Source organism: Taudactylus pleione, unplaced genomic scaffold (genome assembly GCF_031769625.1).
Source record: "Taudactylus pleione unplaced genomic scaffold, aTauple2 ptg000421l, whole genome shotgun sequence".
Taxonomy (NCBI): Eukaryota; Metazoa; Chordata; class Amphibia; order Anura; family Myobatrachidae; genus Taudactylus; species Taudactylus pleione.
In genome coordinates, this window is record NW_028284823.1 from 584,160 (window position 1) to 605,487 (window position 21,328).

The following is a 21,328-nucleotide window of genomic DNA, read 5'->3' on the forward strand; positions in this document are numbered from 1 at the left end:
AATTTAGCCGAATGATGTGACTGCTCAGTGCTCCCCAACAACAGACGGAAATACAACTTTCTACCGTACCAACAGCAAAACAACTTTATGCCTCATCCAAGATGGCTCCCACAACATTAATGGTGACGCGAGGGCAGTGGGATCTCGCGAGATCTCCTCCACGAACGTAGCCTCCCGCCTGCTCTGGCGCGGCTAGAATGTCTGTTACTACCCGGGAACAGCTTCCGTTCTGTAGCAGCCAATGAGATGCCAGACGCGGCCCCGGAAGCGGAAGTAGTTGTGGACCTGGAGGAGAAGAGGACTTAGAAGTAGCACCGAATCGCCTGTGGAGTGGGGGACGAGGTCAGTGTTTATCTATGGAGACAGTGGGCAGCTGAGGCCGCCCATAGCCTGTCTGTGGTACATGGCACCCCCAGACTGATGCAGGGGACGCCGGGACATTGATAAGGGGCTCTCCCCTGTCCTGCCACTGCCTAGATGCTTCTGCGTCTGATGTGGAACTACGTGTCTCAGCATGCCCAGCCTCTACAGCAACTGCCTGATTGTGATATATACACATACAGTATTATATGGGGAGGGGGAAAGAATGTAGTATATGTCCCAGAGTATGAGTACACCAGCGGAGATTTACATACATACACACATGCATTCAATAGTAGTAACATTGTAATACTTTCCTCTAGACTGTCACTGTTAAGCGGGCCATACACGATGCGATATGCACCATGTATGACGACGGCCGATTCGATGCCCGACATACCGGGCGGTCCCCACACGAAGCGAAGTGGTGGGCGACCGCCCGTTATGCCGGCACCTCCCTACCTCCCTCGCATAGTGAAACATGGGATCGTACATCGCATCCCCTGATCGAGTGAATTTTCTGTAAGATCTGGGGATGCGATGTATGACTCCACGGGAGCACGCACGGGACAATATCATGTCCATACACTGTACGATATAGCAGCTATATCATGCCAATCCGTCAGATCGGCTACTATATCGCACCGTGTATGGCCGGCATTATATGCCACGAGCTCCTACCCTTACTGTCAGTTACTGATGGAATGGTAGTGTATAGATCCCATTCAGTATTTGTACCTGGAAGTGACGTGAAGTGAGGGCGGAAGTGCGGTTCCATGCCCATAAATGCCACCAAAAGAAGAAACTTGTCCCCTCGCGGGCTTGCTTCGCCTGCCACACTTCGGGCACGGTGGCTTGTTTTGCTTGCCACAGGTTTATATGTCCACGCAGATAGTAGGGAGTGACGGACAGTAACTGATGACGTCGGGGTACATCTATGGAAGGGGATCTGTCCGCTACTTTGATTTTTTGGTGGAATAGAAAAAGATAATGTGTATCTCTTACTGCATAGATTTGTTTGACCGTCAGCAGATCTAGGAAGTAATGCAAAAAAAACAAAAGTTAAGACACAGGAAAAAAGAAGCAAGTATGCAAATTGAACTGTGCTGGTATCTGCTTGGTTTGTCCTGAAACAGATAGTAATAATTCAATTATGTAATATGACCTTCTTAAAAACAAAATGCATTTGCGTAAGATTATCACAATTGAACAACACACATACATCAGGTATCAGGCTATTTGGGGATGGGTACAAAATCCTAGCAGTCCCAGCGCTGACATCCTAACAGGGTTAGGATACCGACACCTGTCCGTCAGTCTCCTAACACTCCCCCCTTCTCCTTACTGATAACCCTAACACCCCCCCGCCCCCAATCCCAGTAGTGCCTAACCTCCCCCTAGCCCCAGTATTTGCCATTGGGATGCCGACGACGGCCTTGGAAAAGTGTCAGGATTCCGGCGCCAGCATCCCGGCTGTTAGTATCATGACCATATCCCGGCAATTGGTACAGAATGTAAAGACACCTCATCATATGGTGTTTACGCTAGACATCAGCTTAAGCAGTTATACGAATGCAAGACGGGACACATTTACGTTTTATTTTGAAGAAATGTATTTTTGTCCATCTTAAAAAAATGTTTTTACTATAAAGAATTATCTTGCATTTGATTTTGCTTTGCTGATATTTACTAATGTTGAATTGCTATGTATTGCTGAAGATAAATATAAAGGTATAACCTCTTGTGCTGTTGCAGAGGTAATGAAGGAGAACTGCATCGTATTCACTTATTGATGTTTTCTCAATACCTTTTTTTTTTTTTTTTTTTTTTTAAATTTCTAAATTAATATTTTTGAATAACATTTTGCTGAGTCAGTCCTCCATACCAAGTCACTTACTTTAATCTGTACACTTGTTATATATATATATAATTTTATTTGTCCACTGCGCGGGTTTTCTTTCTCTCTTCCTTCATCAGTGCTTCCCGCCACTCTTTTTCACCCCCCTCTCTCTATCACACTGTTCTTCATCCAGTGTCTTTCTTTCTCCCTCTGAAACTCTTCCCCCTCTTTCTATCCCCTTTTTTGTATTCCCCACTTTTCTTTTCTCCCACTCCTCTCTTGCCTTTTCTGTCGATTTTCTTCCCCCTTCTCTCTTATATTTGATGAGAGACCGTGCATTAATGTGGAAGCAGCTGACAGTGGAGACCTGTTGCTGATCTAGGCGTAGGGAGTTGTCCTCCCACTGAGTGACAGGCTGCAGAACAGAAGAGCAGAAGCCCATGCCACACTTGCAGCTAATGAGAGCAGTGTTGAGAAGCTCCAAGTGGTCGAAGACTAATGGTGCATACACACGGAACAACTTGAACAGCCATAGATATCGTTGATAGATTTCCCTCCCACCTTTCTGTAGTGCAGGTCAAACAATTTTGGTTGTACACACTGGGGGCGATTCAATTCAACGTGAATTGAATAGTGCCGGGAGCGAGCTCCCGAAGCTATTCAATTCAGTGCGCTATGTGGTCGGAGAATGCCGGTTATCGTGCCTTAAGGCGCGATGCACGATATAGCAGCTATAGCATGCCAATCTGTCAGATCGGCTACTATATCGCACCGTGCATGGTCGGCATTATACTCCACGAGCTCCTACGCTTACTGTCAGTTACTGATGGAATGGTAGTGTATAGATCCCCTTCAGTATTTGTACCTGGAAGTGACGTGAAGTGAGGGCGGAAGTGCGGTTCCATTCCCATAAATGCCACCAAAAGAAGGATGTTAAGGCACGTTAACCGTCATTCTCTGATCAAAGTGCCGGGCACGCGGCTGTTAGCGCCGCGCTAAGCAGAAAAACAGCTGCACGCCCGGCACTTTGGTCGGATTTCTCCTCGCATCCCCAGGGGGTGCGAGAAACAATCCTTAGCCCGACCAAACAGCGCACTGAATTGAATAGCTCCGGGAGCTCCTCCCCGGCGCTATTCAATTCGCGTTGAATTGAATCGCCCCAACTGATAGCTTCAATGAAATATCTATCATAGATATCTATCTTTTTACAGGCAAATCTTTACAAAATCGTCCAAGTTGACCTGCATGCATGAAAGACCATAGATATCGTTCATACGGGAACGCGCATCGTTGGTTGTTGTCAGGTTGGTGACTGCAAAAAAGTGAATGATATGAACGATATTGTTCAAATCTCATAAAAGTCGTACCGTATGTACACACCTTTATTTGCATTCGTCGGGTTGGTCACCAGGGACCCGCTATTGGGTCATCCAGTTTGGTAGCGGGGGTGTCAGGCCTTTAGATATTAATAAAGGCAGTAACATTGCATAATGACAATTAAAATCAGGGTCCAATTTTATAATAACATATAATCTCTCACATTTTTTTTCTGTGTGGCTCATTTGCAGTGATTTTAAGTAGACAAATTGTCTTTAGGGATTTTCTATACCTTGAGTTGTGTTGTTGTATTTTTCATGAGAGTAAATTGATTTACGGAGCTAGATGACCACTTTTGGAGAGTAAAATAAGTTTACACTGATGGATTAGCTGGGCTGAGTGACTATGTGCCTGATTTAGCGTTGTATGCAGTGTACACAGCAGCTGCTGTGTGTAAATAGGCTAATGCTACTTGGGGGCACTGCGAGCAATCTCGCAGAAGGTGTCTTGCACATGCGCAGTACTGATCTGGCGCATGCGCAGATCTCTAACCATCCTATTATATTATCCCCAAATAGTCTATTCTGTATATATAGCCCTTATTTTAGCAGTTTTGTACACCTTTTATTAGCGGGAATTCAATGAAGGCAAGTCAGGGATATAGGATAGTTTTATATTGATCTATTTAGTAACTTTGTCACGCATACAAAATAAACCTTTCCAATAAGTTCTCTTCCAGTTGTTCCTTGTGTACGTTACCAGGAGACTGTTACGTTTACAATCTGCAGATGCAGTAAGTGCTGATTCTTTGCAAAGATCTAAATAATAAAAAGCATAATTTTGTCTTCTGTCAGCATTGAAGTTAAGTAGGAGCCAGACTTTGTTGTCACTCTCTTATAATGCAAGATTATTGGAGGTGATAGTTATTTAAATCTTTCATGTATAATATATATTACTGTGAGTGTGTTAATCTGACTTTAGAGAGGTAATTAAGAGTACTCTCAGTTGCTCAGCGTCTTAAAGCTGCATCTACCACCCCCTTATACCCACATCAGAAACCGCATGTCACTGTTCTACTTTCATACCCATTTAAATACATTGTGGTAGTGGTTAAGCCATTAATGAAATGCATGAGATTAACATCTAAAATGAATGATGTTAATGGCTATATATTCTCTGTAAGCACTGTGTATTATGTGTGTGATATGTCAATAACTGTTATTAACAAAATAAGATGATTCTTGGGTACAAGGCTTAAAGCAGAACTGATTGTTGGTTGCGTCGTCATCAAGTCTGTAAATGAGAAATTGGCACCATGATGTACTCCAGTCTATGGGCTCGATTCAATTCAGAGTGATGATGAATAGTCCTGGGAGGGAGCGCCTGGAGCTCAATTTAGCGCGATCTTTGGTCCGACTAAAGTGCACCCCGAGGGTGTGAGGAGAAATCTTGCGGCCGGCACTTTAGTTGGGGAATGCTGGTTCTCGTGTCTAAACACCCAGTTTAAGTTGCGGGAACCGGAATCTCCGACTTAACCGACAACTGTTGAAGTGCCTACACACTGACGATGTGCTCACAATACGATATCGTGAGCAATTTCCCTTGTACTCTCACCGGCAGCTCTCAGGCTCTCCAGGACACGATATGGTGCTAAAAATTGTCCAATCTGACTAAAGATCTATCTTGCACAAAATCTATCTATTGCACCAAATCGTGTATGAGACTGGCAAACCTTACCTGCAACAGGCAAGATCTGAAGATGCGATATACGACCCACCGGTACGCGCATCATGACATATTTTACACGATTTGTCATTCAGGTGCGTCGAAATCGGGCGAATCATGTAAAATATCGTCTAGTATGTAGGCACCTTTAGACCAAACAGCGTGCTGAATGGAATAGCTCCAGGAGCTCCCTCCCGGCACTATTCAGCATCAAGCTGAATTGAAACTAGCCCTATATGTTGTTCTCATGTGCAATCTGCACATCTCCAGCTATACATAAGCCCTTACACTTTCAAGCAATGCCAAAACAGCATAATGACATATAGTCCTTATTACCCACCTTCTTACTTTCTCCTGCTGTGGTGACTTGTAGAACCGCTGCATTACAGTATTCCGTCCTCCAGTCTAGGGATGAGCTCCACTCTCCAGCAGTTATTCTGCTCCTGTAGAAGAGCACTGCCTGTCCCAGCGCACAGGAACCTTTCTCCCCCATGTCCTAATTATTCTGTAGATGCTTGGTTTGTGTAGATTAGAGTGAAGCATTGCTGGGGATGTAGTATTTTACCAGGCATCACACTATGGGGAGGTAGTAACAGAACTTTATAGAATACAGTGCACATATAGCTTAGAAGTATGAATACCAGGAGCTGGAGGAAAAGATACACATATATACCTTGTGATTTTAAGTTTTGCTTTAACCGCCTCCGTATACCAGAAAGAAACACTAAAGGGAAACTATATGACAAAGCGCAACAGCATTATTTCAACAAAGTAACACAGGAATCTGCTATCTGCCAAGTTGCATTGTACTGATTACAGATGGAGGGGTAATACTTGACTACAGTAGTTTCAAATACTACATTTATATGAATATAGGCAGCCAATTTAATAATAACTGTATATAATATAATCAAATGGGGGTATTAATTATTTTCCATGTACAGTTCCACATTAACTTTTTTTTTTTTTTAATTTCTTAACAGAACGTTTTATACCTGTAACATCAAGCTCATTATTGCAGAAGGTTGTCTGATAACTTTGTGTTCCCTGTTCAAAAATCTATCTATATACCATGTATATAGCTGCCTCTGGTTCCTACTCGCTCCTAGTATAACCAATCACCTAGCTCCCTAGCTCCTGTCCTTGATGATCACGTGATGGCATTTAATGGTGCAGAATTATATTCTTTGATGTTTCAAAGCCTCTTTATGTACAACCTCCTATATCACGTGAATGGTTGCCATAGTAATTTCAGAAAGCTTGGCAAACTAAATTAATACCATCCTGAATCAAACGTCTGATTTTTACAGAGGGCGGCAGCTTTAAATAAGACTTGAGGCATGATCTCCAAGTTAGGCGTCCTTAATTATGGAAATTAGCATAAGTAAAAGCCTGCACACACTCCAGTTTCAGCTCTGAGAGCTCCCTTCTAGATACTGCACAGAGGAAAGTGAAAGCTAAAATAGTGATGTATCTGAACTACCAAGTGACAAATGGGAGAGAGAATGCAGGTGTGGCTTTACACCACCTAGGCACAAGTGCGCATACTGCGTAGAAATTTAGATTTTTCTGAGATGACTGTTCTTTGTTTTTGTTTTATTAGGACTTCATAACTTAGACATTTTATTGTAGTAAGGACTACCAAAAGGTCAAAGGTCACAGCATATCATTAAGCACAGATTATATTTTAGAAAGTTGGCATAGGTGTCCGCCAGCATGTCATGTTACACACTTGCTGGCAAGTGTCCCTCATTAAACCCCTAGCATTCGAGAGCGTCCATTTGATCCTTATCCTTGGCAGCTGTTGAAGAGCGCTTCCAACCCTGTGGATCTTATAACAGCTTGCTCTGCACTATGCTTTAAAGGGGGAGAATGGGCAGTTGCTAGGAGGGACATTTTGTAACTCACTTTCTGCACTCAGGACTTTGTTCATTTCCCTGCACAATTTATTCTGTCAATTATAGATGAATGGCTGAGAAGAATTTATGGAGGACAGCAAGGTTTTCTCTGGGCCCATCACATCCCCAGTCCTGGGAGACTGTTCCAGGTAGGCCAGGAGTTATCTTCTATGGGCACCTTATTTGTTTCTATGAAGAGTAGTTATAGTTTTTACTAGGAGACACAGTACACTGAGCAGGCTTATGGACTTCAGCTAAGTTTTTAGTTGAATCATACTAGTGTTCTGAGTACTGGTATTTCCATACATCTGCCCTGTGGGCTGGCAGATGTTATGGTAGAAATTGGCTCATTTCAGGCTAATGGCCCAGATCGTCTGGCAGCACATTCTTGTTCAAATTCCCAAAGATCTGTATAGTGCAGTAAACCCCCTTCTATGTTCTTTCCATGAGTAGTAATTGCAGTATAATTCTTGCCAAACCCTTATGGACACACATATTTGGTAAACTATTAAGTCCACAAACCCGCTTACTATAGGATTGACATGCATTTGTGACTAGCATTATTACTCTCATTTGGCAAACCTTACAGGCTTTCACATTGTCTTTATTTTTCACTTGTGGATAATGTATCTGGCTAGAATAAGAGGTGGTCTGAAAACCGGAGCATTACCATGGCATAGGACAACGCTAGTAAGAGCAGCATTGGGCATGAAACAATGGTTTATAGTGTTTCTGCTGTTTGTATGCATTTACAAGCAATTGCATACCGCGTGTACTTAACACCAGTGTGAATGAGATCTTGGTGTAAATAATTAATTTGCAGTTATAGCATGTATTTCGTGCTAAATAGATGAGTAGTAACATTTATTTATTTATTATTTTTATATTATTTCAGAGCTCAGTAAAGCCTGGAAAACTATCTCGAACACCAAAGCTGCTGTGAGTTAACATTGCATCCACTGCATGGTCCTACTTTGTAAGATTGTTTCATCTTGTGTTACCATACTCATTGGTCTTTTCACTTTTACACTGTGATGCTGTAGCATATTTCGAATGATACTTGTTCTACTCCATGTGTTCCTGCATTTAAAGCCTACAAGTCATTCTTGTTGTTTTTCCTTTTGTCATACAGCTTAGGCACATTGAAAATAAGCTGGATGTGGTCCCCACAAGTGGTGCAGTGTTTGACTCCATCATGGATACTAGGAAACCAGCTACCAGGAAAATAAGTAGGAAGGGTAGGTGGTGTATTTAAGGCTGTTTTTCAAATGAGGAGTAATGTCTAGATCTTCTATTATTTTATAAACTAACATTGCTAGTGAGACACAAACAGCGATTTTCAAAAATATACATTGTCCAATTGTCTCTGTGACTTTTCTGTCAAATTTGTTGTGTTGCTAGCTATTTTTTTTATAGCTTAGCCACTTACACCGTCATGCACAAACTATTGATAATCTATAATAATTTGAAAATTACAGTAATTGTTTTGCACAAGTGGCTTAACCTACTAAAACCACAATTTTCTGAACCTGTTTGTTACAAAAGATGTTTTCAAAAATCCATCAGACAAAGGACCTCATTCAGACCCGGTCGCAAGCGCTGAGCACTCGCAACTGGGTAGATGTTAAGGCCCTGTGCACGCGCAGCGGCCGCACTGCGTGTGCGCAAGCCCAGGAGCTCGAGAGAATTTCTCTCGCTTCGGAGCTCACTACAAAAGGGGCGGCTGTCGATGTTGATCGACAGTACGACCCGTTTTGTAGGCGGGGTGGCTACACAAACGGAGGGTCTCGTCGCAAGCCCCGATGGTCGCAATGGTCTTGACCATCGCGGCCATCACCCTGGTCGGCCGCTAAGCTGTGGGTGGTAACCCACAGCTTAGCTAGCGACCAGGAGGCTGCACTAAAAAAAATAAGCGTCCGCCCTCATTCAGAGAGAGCGATCGCTTCTTGTGACCTCCTCTGAATGAGGGCCAATCCTTTTATTGGCCCAGAGCTACAGATTATAAAAGTACTGACTTTGAAAAGTCAAATTGACTTAAGAAACAAGTTTATTGGACAAGGCATAGTAAGGAGAGAAGATGAGAAATATTAGAGGCAAAAATAAATATTGGGAGGTATTCAATTAGCCTTGGGTCTTACTACGCAGCTTCAGCTCCCGGATAAAGTACCCAGAGCTATTCAAATAGCGCCCTGGGACTAGCCTCGGTGGGGTTGCCTCAAGGCTACTTGCGGGCTTACTGTGTGCTGCTAATTAAATGGCTCTAGGCACCTTACGTGGGAGATGAAACCGCACAGTAGATCCTGCTGCTAATCGAATTCCCTTAAGTTTGACAGCAATTTTGAGAATTGCTCTTTCACACAATATTTATAATCTGCTATTATGCATCATAGTAACATATTTGTAACAACCAATATTGTGATTTTCTGTCATACAAAATACATCTTCTAATGTATTTTTCTAATGTATGTAATCCATTTCCATCTAGCAAGCTATATATTGTTACTTACATTTCTGCCTCATTGAATTTATCTCTGTTAGCAAATATTTAGATGTAATGACTAGATTGTAATTGGTATTACCTGGGTGGGGGATGTTGTTCAGTGGAGCCTAGTTTATGGCAGGATACTGCTTGTGTTTATTCAAACCCAGTGCTAAATTTCTTCTTTGATTAGTGAGCATTTGTGCTCAGCTGTAGCATGTCTCAATCAGACTAATACCCCTTTTACACCGGAGCTAAAACCCGGGTTTTTGAAGGGTTAACCCGGGCAGCTCCCTGGTGTAAAAGGGGAGAGGGTTGGATCGCCGGGTCGAGTGACCCGGCAATCCAACCCAGGTAACTAGCAGGGTTTAACACGGGCGTAGCCCGTGAAACCCTGCTATGGGAACAGCGCACTCCGGGTCACGAAGACCTGGAGTGCGCTGCTAGCCGGCCGATTGGTCCGGCTTCAGTGGCGCTTGGAGATGACGTCATCTCCAAGCGTCCACTTTCACTCCGCAAAAGCCGGGTCTATGCAGACCCGACTGCGGTGTGAGCGGCGCTGACTCGGGAATATCCCGAGTCAGCGCCGGCAAAATTACGGGTCTGATCCGGATAGGAACTTTGTTCCAACTCCGGGTCAGACCCGGAATTTAGGTGTAAAAGGGGTATTACTTTAAATCAGATCTAGTCTAGAGGCAGCCGTGGATTATAAGCACTAAAGCTGCATACACACACAACGATTTAGTAAATGAAGATTTTAGTAAACGATTTTCGTTCATTTTTTCAAGGGAAAAATTTACGAAAATTGTTTACTAAAATCGTTCATTTACTAAACGTAATGAACGATTTTTTTGAACTACAAATGATTTTTCCATATTCCCTTACTGAAAATCGTTGAGTTGGTCAGTCTGACTGAACTACAAACGTGAACGCGTATGAACGATAACTCAGAAAGTGAACGATTTTTTCAACGATAGAACGATAAACGATTTCGTTATAGATAATCGTTCAAAAAATCGTTGTGTGTGTATGCACCTTAAGTGTGTTATAACAGAAAGTGTAATTTATATAGCAGTTATAAAACAGTTGAACAAACATTGAACAACATCTACGACAAGGTAATTCCAATATCATTCCTTAACAGTAGTTTGTGTGTTTTATATTTTTGAATGTTTTGAAAAAATTTATCAAAAACTTCTATTAGTGATCTCACTCCATGGAATCATCTCTAAAACTTCTACATCCTTTACTCTCCCTGCAGCTCATCCTTCTGTACATATTGCTGCCTCATTACTTTTCTCTCCTCTTACAAACACACATGAGCTTTTAAATTATCTATATACATTGACAATAACATCCACAACTTCTCGCCATAAAAAATCATTCAGACAAATCCCACAAATATATTTATATCTTTCTGCTGTTGCTTCTATTAGCTGGTGACATATCACCAAATCCAGGGCCAACCCACATGCTACACCGAACTCTAAATCCAGCTAACCTCATAAACATTGCGTGTCTCCCTTCACTTTCCAAGTCACTAAAATGTGCTTTACGAATGCATGCTCTGTCTGCAACAAACTAACATCCATCCATGACCTCTTTATTTCCACTAACCTCAACCTTCTGGCGATAACAGAAACATGGCTCACAAAATCAGACACTGTCTCCCCTGCTGCACTTTCATATGTTAACCTACACTTCTCACACACCCCCAGACCTGGTAATTGTAAAGGAGGTGGGGTAGGAATATTACTGTCCCAATCTTTCACATTCCCAGTTCTCCCACAGGTACCTTCACTCACATTTACATCATTTGAAGTACATTGTATCAGGACTTTCACCCCTATCTCTCTGCGAGTTGCTGTTATCTATCACCCACCTGGGCCACCTCAACAATTTCTGGAACATTTTTCTGCCTGGATCCCTCACTTCCTATCCTCTGCCATCTCCACCATCATTATGGGTGATTTCAATATCCCCATTGACAGTCCACAATCTCCTCATGTCTCCAAACTACTCTCTCTAACCTCCTCTCTTGGCCTCTCCCAATGGACTGACTCATAAGGAGGGCCACTGCCTTGATCTTGTATTTACCAGACTATGGCCCTCATTCAGAGCCACTCGCTAGCGGCAGTACGCTCGTTCCGAGCGATGTTCGCACATCTGCGCATGCGTACGGATCGTTATACGCATGCGCGAACCAGTCAGTGCGGCCGAAATTCATGTGCTCGCAATATAGCGAATGCCTGCTATTTTGAGTGACAGAATGAGGCGTATGTGGGTGGTAACAGGGGAAGGTGCTTGAAAATGGGGAGTGGAGATCCGAACGCAGGCGTGCTTAAAGGTCAAAACGGGCGTTTTATGGGTGTGCATAATTAATACAGCAGCGTCATTGACCACGTCACTGGGTTATTTTATAGCCAGAACTGCTCGCAAGATTGCGGTAGCAAAAACCAACCACAAGAATAGCAAGCAGTTCATACGCTGGTCGATGTACTCGATTAATCTAATAAATAGCGGACATGACGTATGGTGCGTGCGGCCAGGGGGCGTTTTTAACAAATAAACGAGCGTATGTTTTGCTCGCTCATTCAGACTTAGAGGTGTGAACAGACTGCAATTTGCGAACTGAACATTTGAATAGCCACCCCTTGTTTTTGAACGAACGACCGCAAATAGCGAACAGCTCTGAATCAGGCCCTATGTTCACTTTCTGATTTCACTAATGCTCCTTTCCCTCTCTCAGATCACAACCTTATCACCTGCACACTCTCCTCCATTACATCAACCTCAATGTCAGTGAAATCAACCAAACCTCCTAAAACCCGCAGAAATATTAATGCTATTAACTTTCAACAACTATCTACCGCTCTACAACAACGACTCTCACTAATTTCTACATTCACTTCTCCTGAGACTACTGCATTACCCCTAAATCAGATTCTAGAAAAAGCCCTCGATGAAGTAGCTCAAGCTACCCATCACACACCACGTAGAATTAGACGTCAACCGTGGCATTCTAACTTAACAAGGCATCTACAAAAACTCTCACGTAAAGTTGAACGTCAGTGGTGAAAGTGTCGTACTCCATGTGACTTCCCCACATATAAGACTATCTACAACTCTTAGCGTATTGCTCTGGACACTGCCAAACAAACATATTTCCAATCTCTTATCTCTGCTCAAGCCTCTAACCCCAAGCAACTTTTTAATACATTTGAACTGCTTCTTACCCCTCCCTCACCCAAACCACCTGCTACTATCTGTGCACATGATCTTGCTTCCTATTTTAAGGACAAGATTGATAATATCCGAAATGAAATTGTATGCTCTTCCTCAGCTAGTGACCCGCTCAATTCCCTACCTGAACCCTCTGGCACTTTCTCTTCATTTGACCTCACAAACGAAGATGAAGTATCTACACTCTTATCATCCTCCTACTCTATTACCTCTCCTCTAGATCCTATACCCTCACAAATCAGTAAAGCTCTGTCTCCTGTGCTCATCCCAACCCTAATTAAAATCTAATCTCTCTCTCTCTACTGGCATCTTTCCACCACTGTTCAAGCATGCAGTGATTACTAACTTTCTGAAAAAAGTAAATTCTGACCTTAACACTCTCAAATTACCATCCTATCTCCCAGCTCCCATGCCCCTCTAAGCTACTGGAGAGACTTCTCTACACTCTCCTCACACACTTTCTTAACATCCACAACTTATTGGACCCACTTCAGTCTGACTTTCGTTCCCAGCACTCCACAGAGACAGCACTGACTAAGGTAGTAAATGATCTTGTCACTGCCAAGGCTAAAGGCCATTACTCACTCCTAATTCTTCTAGATCTCTCTGCTGCTTTTGACACTGTTGACCACTCTCTTCTCATACAAACATTACAATCCCTAGGTCTTAAAGACACAGCTCTTTATTGGTTCTTTTCCTACCTATCTGATCGCTCTTTTTCTGTTTGTTTTTTGGATGCTGACTCCTCTTCGCTACCTTTATCAGTTGGAGTACTGCAAGGCTCTGTCTTAGGTTCTTTGCTATTCTCAATCTATACCACCTCTCTTGGCAAACTAATCCGCTCTTTTGGATTTCAGTACCATCTGTATGCGGATGATACGCAAATCTACCTATCCTCTCCAGATTTATCACCATCTGTATTGGTCCGTGTCACTGAATGTATTTCTGGCATTTCATCTTGGATGTCATCTCATCACCTGAAACTTAATAGTTCTAAAACAGAATTAATTATATTTCCACCGGCCAATAACAGTTACTCAACAATCCACCCCGCCCCACAAGCTCGCTGCCTTGGTGTCATCCTTGACTCTGAACTGTCCTTTGTTCCCCACATTCAATCTGTCTCAAAATCATGTTACATACATCTAAAAAACATATTCAAAATTCGACCATATCTCACACAAGACACTGCAAAAACTCTAATCCATGCACTCATTATTTCCCGCATTGACTATTGCAATAGTCTCCTTACTGGTCTTCCCAAAAACAGGCTATCGCCATTACAATCAATTATGAATGCAGCTGCACGGCTTATCTTCCTTGACAAATGTTCGTCTGCTGCCCCGCTCTGTCAGTCCCTCCATTGGTTGCTGGTTTTCTACCGTATTCAATACAGAAGTCCTGTAACCGTGATTGGGAGCAAGTAATGCGTGGAGATGAGAGACGCAGATCTTGTGCTGAGCGGAGAGGTCTGGTTGGGAGATATTTTGAGATGTATGTTGGTGTGGTTTGGTTAATGGCCTTATGTGTAAGTAACAGTATTTCTTCGGGCTGCACCAACTCTATGGAATGCTTTACCACGCACAATAAGACTTACCTCTAGTCTTCAATCCTTCAAGCGTTCCCTGAAAACTCACCTCTTTAGACAAGCTTATCAGATTAAAGATCCGACCACATTACCTTCATAGCTTCCATGATTTATATAACTATGACCAGTGAAAGGAACATCTATATCTGTACAGTTTGTCATTATAGTTTTGTTATTCATACATCATTTGTCCTGATGAGCACACGCTATTTAGGCTAATCGATGCAAGACTAGTGTCAGTGGCACATGAATTAACACGTCACAGACCGGATTGTTGTACACCTTCATACGTATCTCTGACATAATTTAGGTTTTATGTTTAGTTCACCATTCTAGCTCCGTGTATAATGTTTAGAACCAGTTGAATTTTAATTTGCTGTATTACACAATGCCTGTTATGTCTGTAGATGGACGATATATTGATGATTCCAATGCTCACCACAGCAAATCTTCCCGTCCCAGCAAGTCTGGCAGAGACAAGTCTTCTCGCAGCCCTCTACGTGTCACTACTCTGGAGAGTAACGTAAGAGGTTCTTGTCACGTTGGCTTCCGGGAACCGCTGGCCTCATACTGGTAGGTGACCGCATACTGTGGCCTGGACTATGTTGTTTGTGATTTAGTCACACTTTTCTTTTTGAGTGTTGTACTGAATGCATAGACACAACACAAAAACATATATTGCTTAAATAATTTAACCTGGTTTCATTACATTAAATTGGTGAGGAAATGACGTATACACATTGACAAACAGCTTACAGAAAAGCTGCATGCACGACAAGTAAACACAGTAACTTTTAACCTGTTTGTACATATTTTATTCAAACATACATATGCATGGATCTTAAGGATTTTAGAGCCATGGGGGAAATTCAATAGTTTTATTGCAGAAACAGCCACCATCTAAAGTGGCGGGAGCTATTCAATTGTTTTTGGGCGCCTATCACTATCACAGATATCGCGCCCAAAACGCAGGTGTTTAGCAGTGTAAAGTGGCTAGTCGCTTCTAAAGAGACAGAGCATAATGGGGTTAAGGTGCCCAAAAGCCCTACCTTGGGCGGATTTCTGTTCACTGCTCTGGAGGCTATGAACAGAAATATGCGATAAGTAATGGGTGCCCAGCGGCACAAACAATTGAATAGCTCCTGTCACTTTAGATGGGCGTTATGGGCACCCAAAAAAACAACTGTATTCCTGTCTTTGAATTTGTTTTCCATCTGCTTAATAATCATTTCTGCTGTAGTGTTGTGACACATGACCAGTAAATCATCCCTTTAGAACATAAAGCTGTGACCACCATCCTCTCTTATGCAAACCTTACGTTTCACTTATCTTTATTATGGACCTGCACTACATCTGCTTACTCCCCTTAATGTATAGTATTCTGGGCCTGATTCAGAGTTGTATGCAGTACACCCAGCACAGCTGCTGTGTGTAAATATCAAAGTATTCCGGTGCGCTGTCACTATGGCAGCCAGACAGAGGTAGTCAGCCTCTACACCAATATGGAAACAAAGAAATAAAATGACTGGCGCTATAAACAATTTATAATATAATAATAAAGGTAATATGAAGCGGAAGTCTATTAAAACATATTTATGCACATTTATTAACAATTAGACATATGAATAACATATTCAATAAAAGAAAATCTAAATAAATGAATGAAAAAAATATAAATAATCGATATAAAATCACTAATTATGGAGCATCGATGGTGAGTCAAACGATTAATCTTAATCTATGGACATCCTCGGTATAAGTCTTGAAATAGTATCCAGATGATAAAGTCAGGAGACAATGTTATGAGGGTTCAATTAACCACAAATATTTACCAGCTTAAGGTCCTTCGGGATAGCAGTCCAATTAGCAGATAACTGCAAGATTGATATCGATGGTGTTGTTGGTAAGACTGGTATTTAATCGTCAGCCCACAAGGATGGTCCCTCAGGATTCAGTCTGCTTTAGCAGAGCACCGTGCTGCTGGTCATAGGTGAAGATGTAGAAACAATGGTCTCCTTTAGGTGAAAATAGAACCTGGTGTGTTCACAAGGCTCCTCAGATCCACAGAGGGATAGTACCAATGTCCATAGAAAGATTAAATGATTGCTTAACGCGTTTCGCTGGATGACAGGACTCCAGCTTCATCTGGTGAAGCTGGAGTCCTGTCATCCAGCGAAACGCGTTAAGCAATCATTTAATCTTTCTATGGACATTGGTACTATCCCTCTGTGGATCTGAGGAGCCTTGTGAACACACCAGGTTCTATTTTCACCTAAAGGAGACCATTGTTTCTACATCTTCACCTATGACCAGCAGCACGGTGCTCTGCTAAAGCAGACTGAATCCTGAGGGACCATCCTTGTGGACTGACGATTAAATACCAGTCTTACCAACAACACCATCGATATCAATCTTGCAGTTATCTGCTAATTGGACTGCTATCCTGAAGGACCTTAAGCTGGTAAATATTTGTGGTTAATTGAACCCTCATAACATTGTCTCCTGACTTTATCATCTGGATACTATTTCAAGACTTATACCGAGGATGTCCATAGATTAAGATTAATCGTTTGACTCACCATCGATGCTCCATAATTAGTGATTTTATATTGATTATTTATATTTTTTTCATTCATTTATTTATATTTTCTTTTATTGAATATGTTATTCATATGTCTAATTGTTAATAAATGTGCATAAATATGTTTTAATAGACTTCCGCTTCATATTACCTTTATTATTATATTATAAATTGTTTATAGCGCCAGTCATTTTATTGCTGTGTGTAAATATGCTAATACTGCAGGAGACTCTTGTGTCAATAGATGCCTCCTGCAAGTTTCTGAGGATGCAGGATCAGATCATCTGAGTGACCCTCATGTTACGCAGGATGGCCGGTGTTTTCACTCTGCCGAGGCCAGGAAATGTGCGTCAGGAGAAGCAGACCAAGGCCTCGCTACGCCTTGAAAACAGCGCAGACATGCCTCCGTTTTCAAGAACGCTGGCCATCACCACACCTTCCCCACCCCCAAATGGCCACAGCATGTCAATGGTGCTACGGCTGGGGGAGGGAGGGGCTGCTATTTCCATCCCAGTCTGTAATCTGCACATGCGCAGTACAGATTCTGCACATCCACCAATCGTTAAACATCGGCACTGTGTGTAAACCATTGGGTTTACGTAAAACTTTAAATCTTTATATCAAGAACAGAGACATGGAATATGGTCAATCAAAATCTTCCCTTTTTTCCCTTAGCACTCCATGTTTTCTGGATCACCCACCACTAGCGGGCTAATGGGCCATGGGTTGCACAGTCCCCTGTAGGCCTTTGGCACTTTAAAATATTCATTGTGTGTTGTGCTCCTACCTGTTCTATACACCCTTCGTACAGGTAAAACGTTTTATTTTAGGGTGCCCACAGAACAGGGTGCTTATTCTGAAACTTCATTAACAGTGTGGTTATATATTTTGTAATAAGTAGCGCTCATTGTTCCAAATGTGACGCTGCTGCTATTTAGAAAGAGACAACCTTACTGAGTTGCGTCAAAACTGGAGCAGACACTCCTTCACTGCTGTTTTCTATAGAGAACCGAGCCTTACGCTGTCACCATGCCATCCGGCTCTCAGTCAGCCTCAGGGGGCCTAAGCCGGAGGGGAGATATACATATTGAAAATTACATTGTGCGTTGGCAAGAGGCCAGACCAGCCTGGACATCTTATGCGCAGCCTGTGAGGTTGTTAGTTCATGTGCTCTGGACTAAAGAATAAATGGGAATGTAAAATATAATTTTGCAATACTAGTACATTCGTTTTAATTGAAATGCACCACTTGTTTCTCAGTTTTCCGTTTTCAATAATGTGTTGTATTATCCACAATAAATAAACAGCATTGTTAAGAGATGCTTAATGGCTGGAGGAAGAGGAACCAGAATGGGAAGGGAATGTAGTAATTATACAATCAGGAGCTTTCAGTATCCGTAAGCCTGATCCCTTACATCCCTAACATTGCATATGTATCAACACTTATTTTATAACTTATTACATTGCTGTGCCTCTTTTCTGAAGTCTAATTCTGTAATACTTATATCATTTTAGCGACGCTGTTAATGCTCTATCTTCAAATGAGAGGGGCACTGGTCATTCGCTATCTGGCCTAAAGGACTGTGGCAAAGTGGAAAAGGACTTTGACAGCACACGTTCTTCAGCCGTAGATGAGACCACTGTGCGCTACCTAAATGACCGACTTGCCATAGATGCTTTGGAGTGGAATTTACCTCAGTCTAATCGGGACATACACACCGATTATAGAGACACAAGGCATCCAGAAATTTCTCAGCAACCCTCTTCGTTCAGCCCGTCTAGTAACAGGCTAGAGACATTGAAAAGGCGACAGCCAGATGCCAAGCTAGAGAAGCTGAAAGAGCGTATTCGCAGACAGTGGGAACTTTCCGGGGACCGGGACAGCAGAGAACATCTCCCTAAGTCTTCAACCTTCACAGACACCACAACAAACACAAAGACACGGAAAGTGGCAGCGGCTCCCCCACCACCATCCTACCGTGGTATGATCGTGCCGAAACCTTTTATTTTTTTGTTTTTGTTATAGAGCTACATTAGAATGATTTTACAATAACTAACCTATGTAAAACTAAAAGACAAGTTAATCCAATCTAAAAATGGCTAAGTGTTTTTTGTCATGATATAACTTTAAAAAGTCTGAAATTAGGTATGTTGTTATCTAGCGATTACAGTTTTACAGTGTTATCCTCTGCTTTTCCAATTTAGTTTCTCCTTCATCCACTAGGGCAGTGTTTCCCAAACTTTAGTATCTGCGGCCATAGCTACTCTCTAAGAGCTATGCGCCGCCCTCTGTACTGCATCTAGCTTGTTGCGGTGCGTCCTGCTCACACTGAGCAGCACCATTTTCACTAGTGTCACACTCCTGCATCGCTCCTCTTCCTTCAGATCAGCGGCCGCTGGTGGTGTTTTTCTCTGTATCCAGCTCTCCTCAGAGGTGGTGGCTCAACGGTTCAGAGCTGCTGCTGGCAGATCCAGAATCCTAATACAAGGGGTCTGTGAGTTAATAAATTGATGGGGAAGCATTATAATTGTTCGATTTTGCTCTTCCTCAGTTACTGTGTGTGACTGCCGCCTTTTTACTGTGGCGCTTGTTTGGGAGTGTGAGTGACATGTCTTCTAAGGCAACAGACTGCTTCTCAGAAGCTGTTTGCATGCACTAGGTGTAAAAAAAAAATAATTAAAGTTTACGCAAGCTCGTTCTGAGGGCTCATCCCTGTGCGAGGCTGAGAGTTCTACTATAGCGCAGACTGTCACGTCCTCTTTGATAAATAGCCTAGCAGAGGTTATGGCTGACTATACATCAGAGTTAGCCGCTACTTGGAAAGAGCGGGAAGCTGCCAGGGAACAGGTCAATCACGTCTCGCCCTTCTTTCCTAGCTACAAAACTAGCTTGGGCTCAGGGATTAGCCCATTCGGTGGACAGGCTAGTCCAGTTAATACGTTCCTCCTCTAAGTCACTTGAGGTCGTGGTAGGTCAAACTTCTAGGAAGAGAGCCCTTCCAGCGGTTCTTCAGTCGGATGAGGAATCGGACGCAGATCACTCGTCTAAGGAGGAGGAAGGGGAGATGCCGGAAGATTCGGACGTGAAGGTTTTCTCACAGGAACCCGAGACAATGCAGGCTATTGAAGCTCTTATCCTTGTGGTGAGGGAAGTCCTTCATGTCTCAGATCCGGAGGTACCAGAATTTCTGAATGCATCCTTGTTTGGTAAGAAACAAAAGACTAGGGTTACCAGCATGGAAGCACACAGATCAGAAATTCCAGATCCCTAGGTGTTTTCTTGCCCTTTATACCTTCCCATAGATAACAACAGAAATTGATGGGAAACTCCTCCGCCTGTGGATTCATCTGTCACTCGCCTTTCGAAGAAGGCTTCATTGCCAGTCCCGGGAGCTACGACTTTAAAGGAAAGCTCCAAATGGAAATTTGAGAATACTCTAAAATCCATATATATTGCTGCTGGCTCACTTCTAAGCCCGTCCTTCGTCTGTTCTTGGGTCAACAAGGCAGTGTAGAAGTGAGTGGAACAGTTGGCGGGGGTGGTCTAAAGTCGAATACTGTCACTTTAGCGAAGCATATTCAGGAATCGGCGGTATATCTCGGCGACGCCTCAAGGGATATTGACAGGTAGGCTCCAGAATATCGGCTTGCAGGCGGACGCTGAGTCTAAACGTTGATGCTCTTCCTTTCACAGATGATATTCTGTTTGGACAGGAGTTGGCCAAATGGATCTCTCTGGCCACAGGGGGCAAGAGTATCTTTTTGCAGTCTTCGGCTCCGACTCCATGTCGCTCCTTTAAGGGGCCTACCTTTCGGGCTCTTGCAAGGTTTCAGGCCAGACCAAGAGTTTTATCATCAGCTGTTCGAGGAAGTCGTTCCAGAGGACATCAGGCTGCAAGTGCCTGTCATGTGGACCCCAAGCCAGCAGACAAGTTGGCTGCATGACGGGCTCCCATCCCACCTCAGGGATTCCAAGCGTCTCTCCTGCACTTCTCGGATATTTGGTTTCGGAATTGTTCCGACAGTTGGGTTCGGCATCTTGTATCACAGGGCTACAGGATAAAGTTTGCCAATCCTCCTCCAGTTTGTTTTTTCATGACAGGGTTTCCAGTCCATCCAACTAGTTTTGCGACAGGCAATCGACAGGCTACTGGTTGCAGAGGTCCTGGTCCCTGTTCTGGCAACCCAAAGAACCCAGGGATTCTACTTCAATCTGTTTGTGGTTCCGAAGCGGAGGGGTCAGTCAGGCGCATTTTAAATCTCTGGTCTTTGAACCGTTACTTAACTTTTCACAGAT

The 21,328-nt window shown here is 42.9% G+C and overlaps 1 protein-coding gene across 6 annotated transcripts in view; it reads left to right on the forward strand.

Moving 5' to 3' along the window:
* The first annotated feature begins 245 nt into the window (after positions 1 to 245).
* The window catches only part of CEP350 (centrosomal protein 350), an 84,552-nt gene continuing 63,469 nt past the window's right edge, over positions 246 to 21,328 (forward strand). For 3 of the 6 annotated variants that reach the window (XM_088447145.1, XM_088447148.1, XM_088447147.1), the window contains exons 1-6: positions 258 to 342; positions 7,207 to 7,289; positions 8,036 to 8,079; positions 8,273 to 8,378; positions 14,858 to 15,023; positions 18,547 to 19,013. In XM_088447145.1, the coding sequence (XP_088303271.1) occupies positions 7,211 to 7,289; positions 8,036 to 8,079; positions 8,273 to 8,378; positions 14,858 to 15,023; positions 18,547 to 19,013 (862 nt within the window). In that variant the 5' untranslated portion in view covers positions 258 to 342; positions 7,207 to 7,210. Of the gene's footprint in view, positions 343 to 3,420; positions 3,505 to 7,204; positions 7,290 to 7,778; positions 7,831 to 8,035; positions 8,080 to 8,272; positions 8,379 to 14,857; positions 15,024 to 18,546; positions 19,014 to 21,328 lie in introns of those variants that run through there. The other 3 variants (XM_088447146.1, XM_088447149.1, XM_088447150.1) reach the window with 3 other exon arrangements.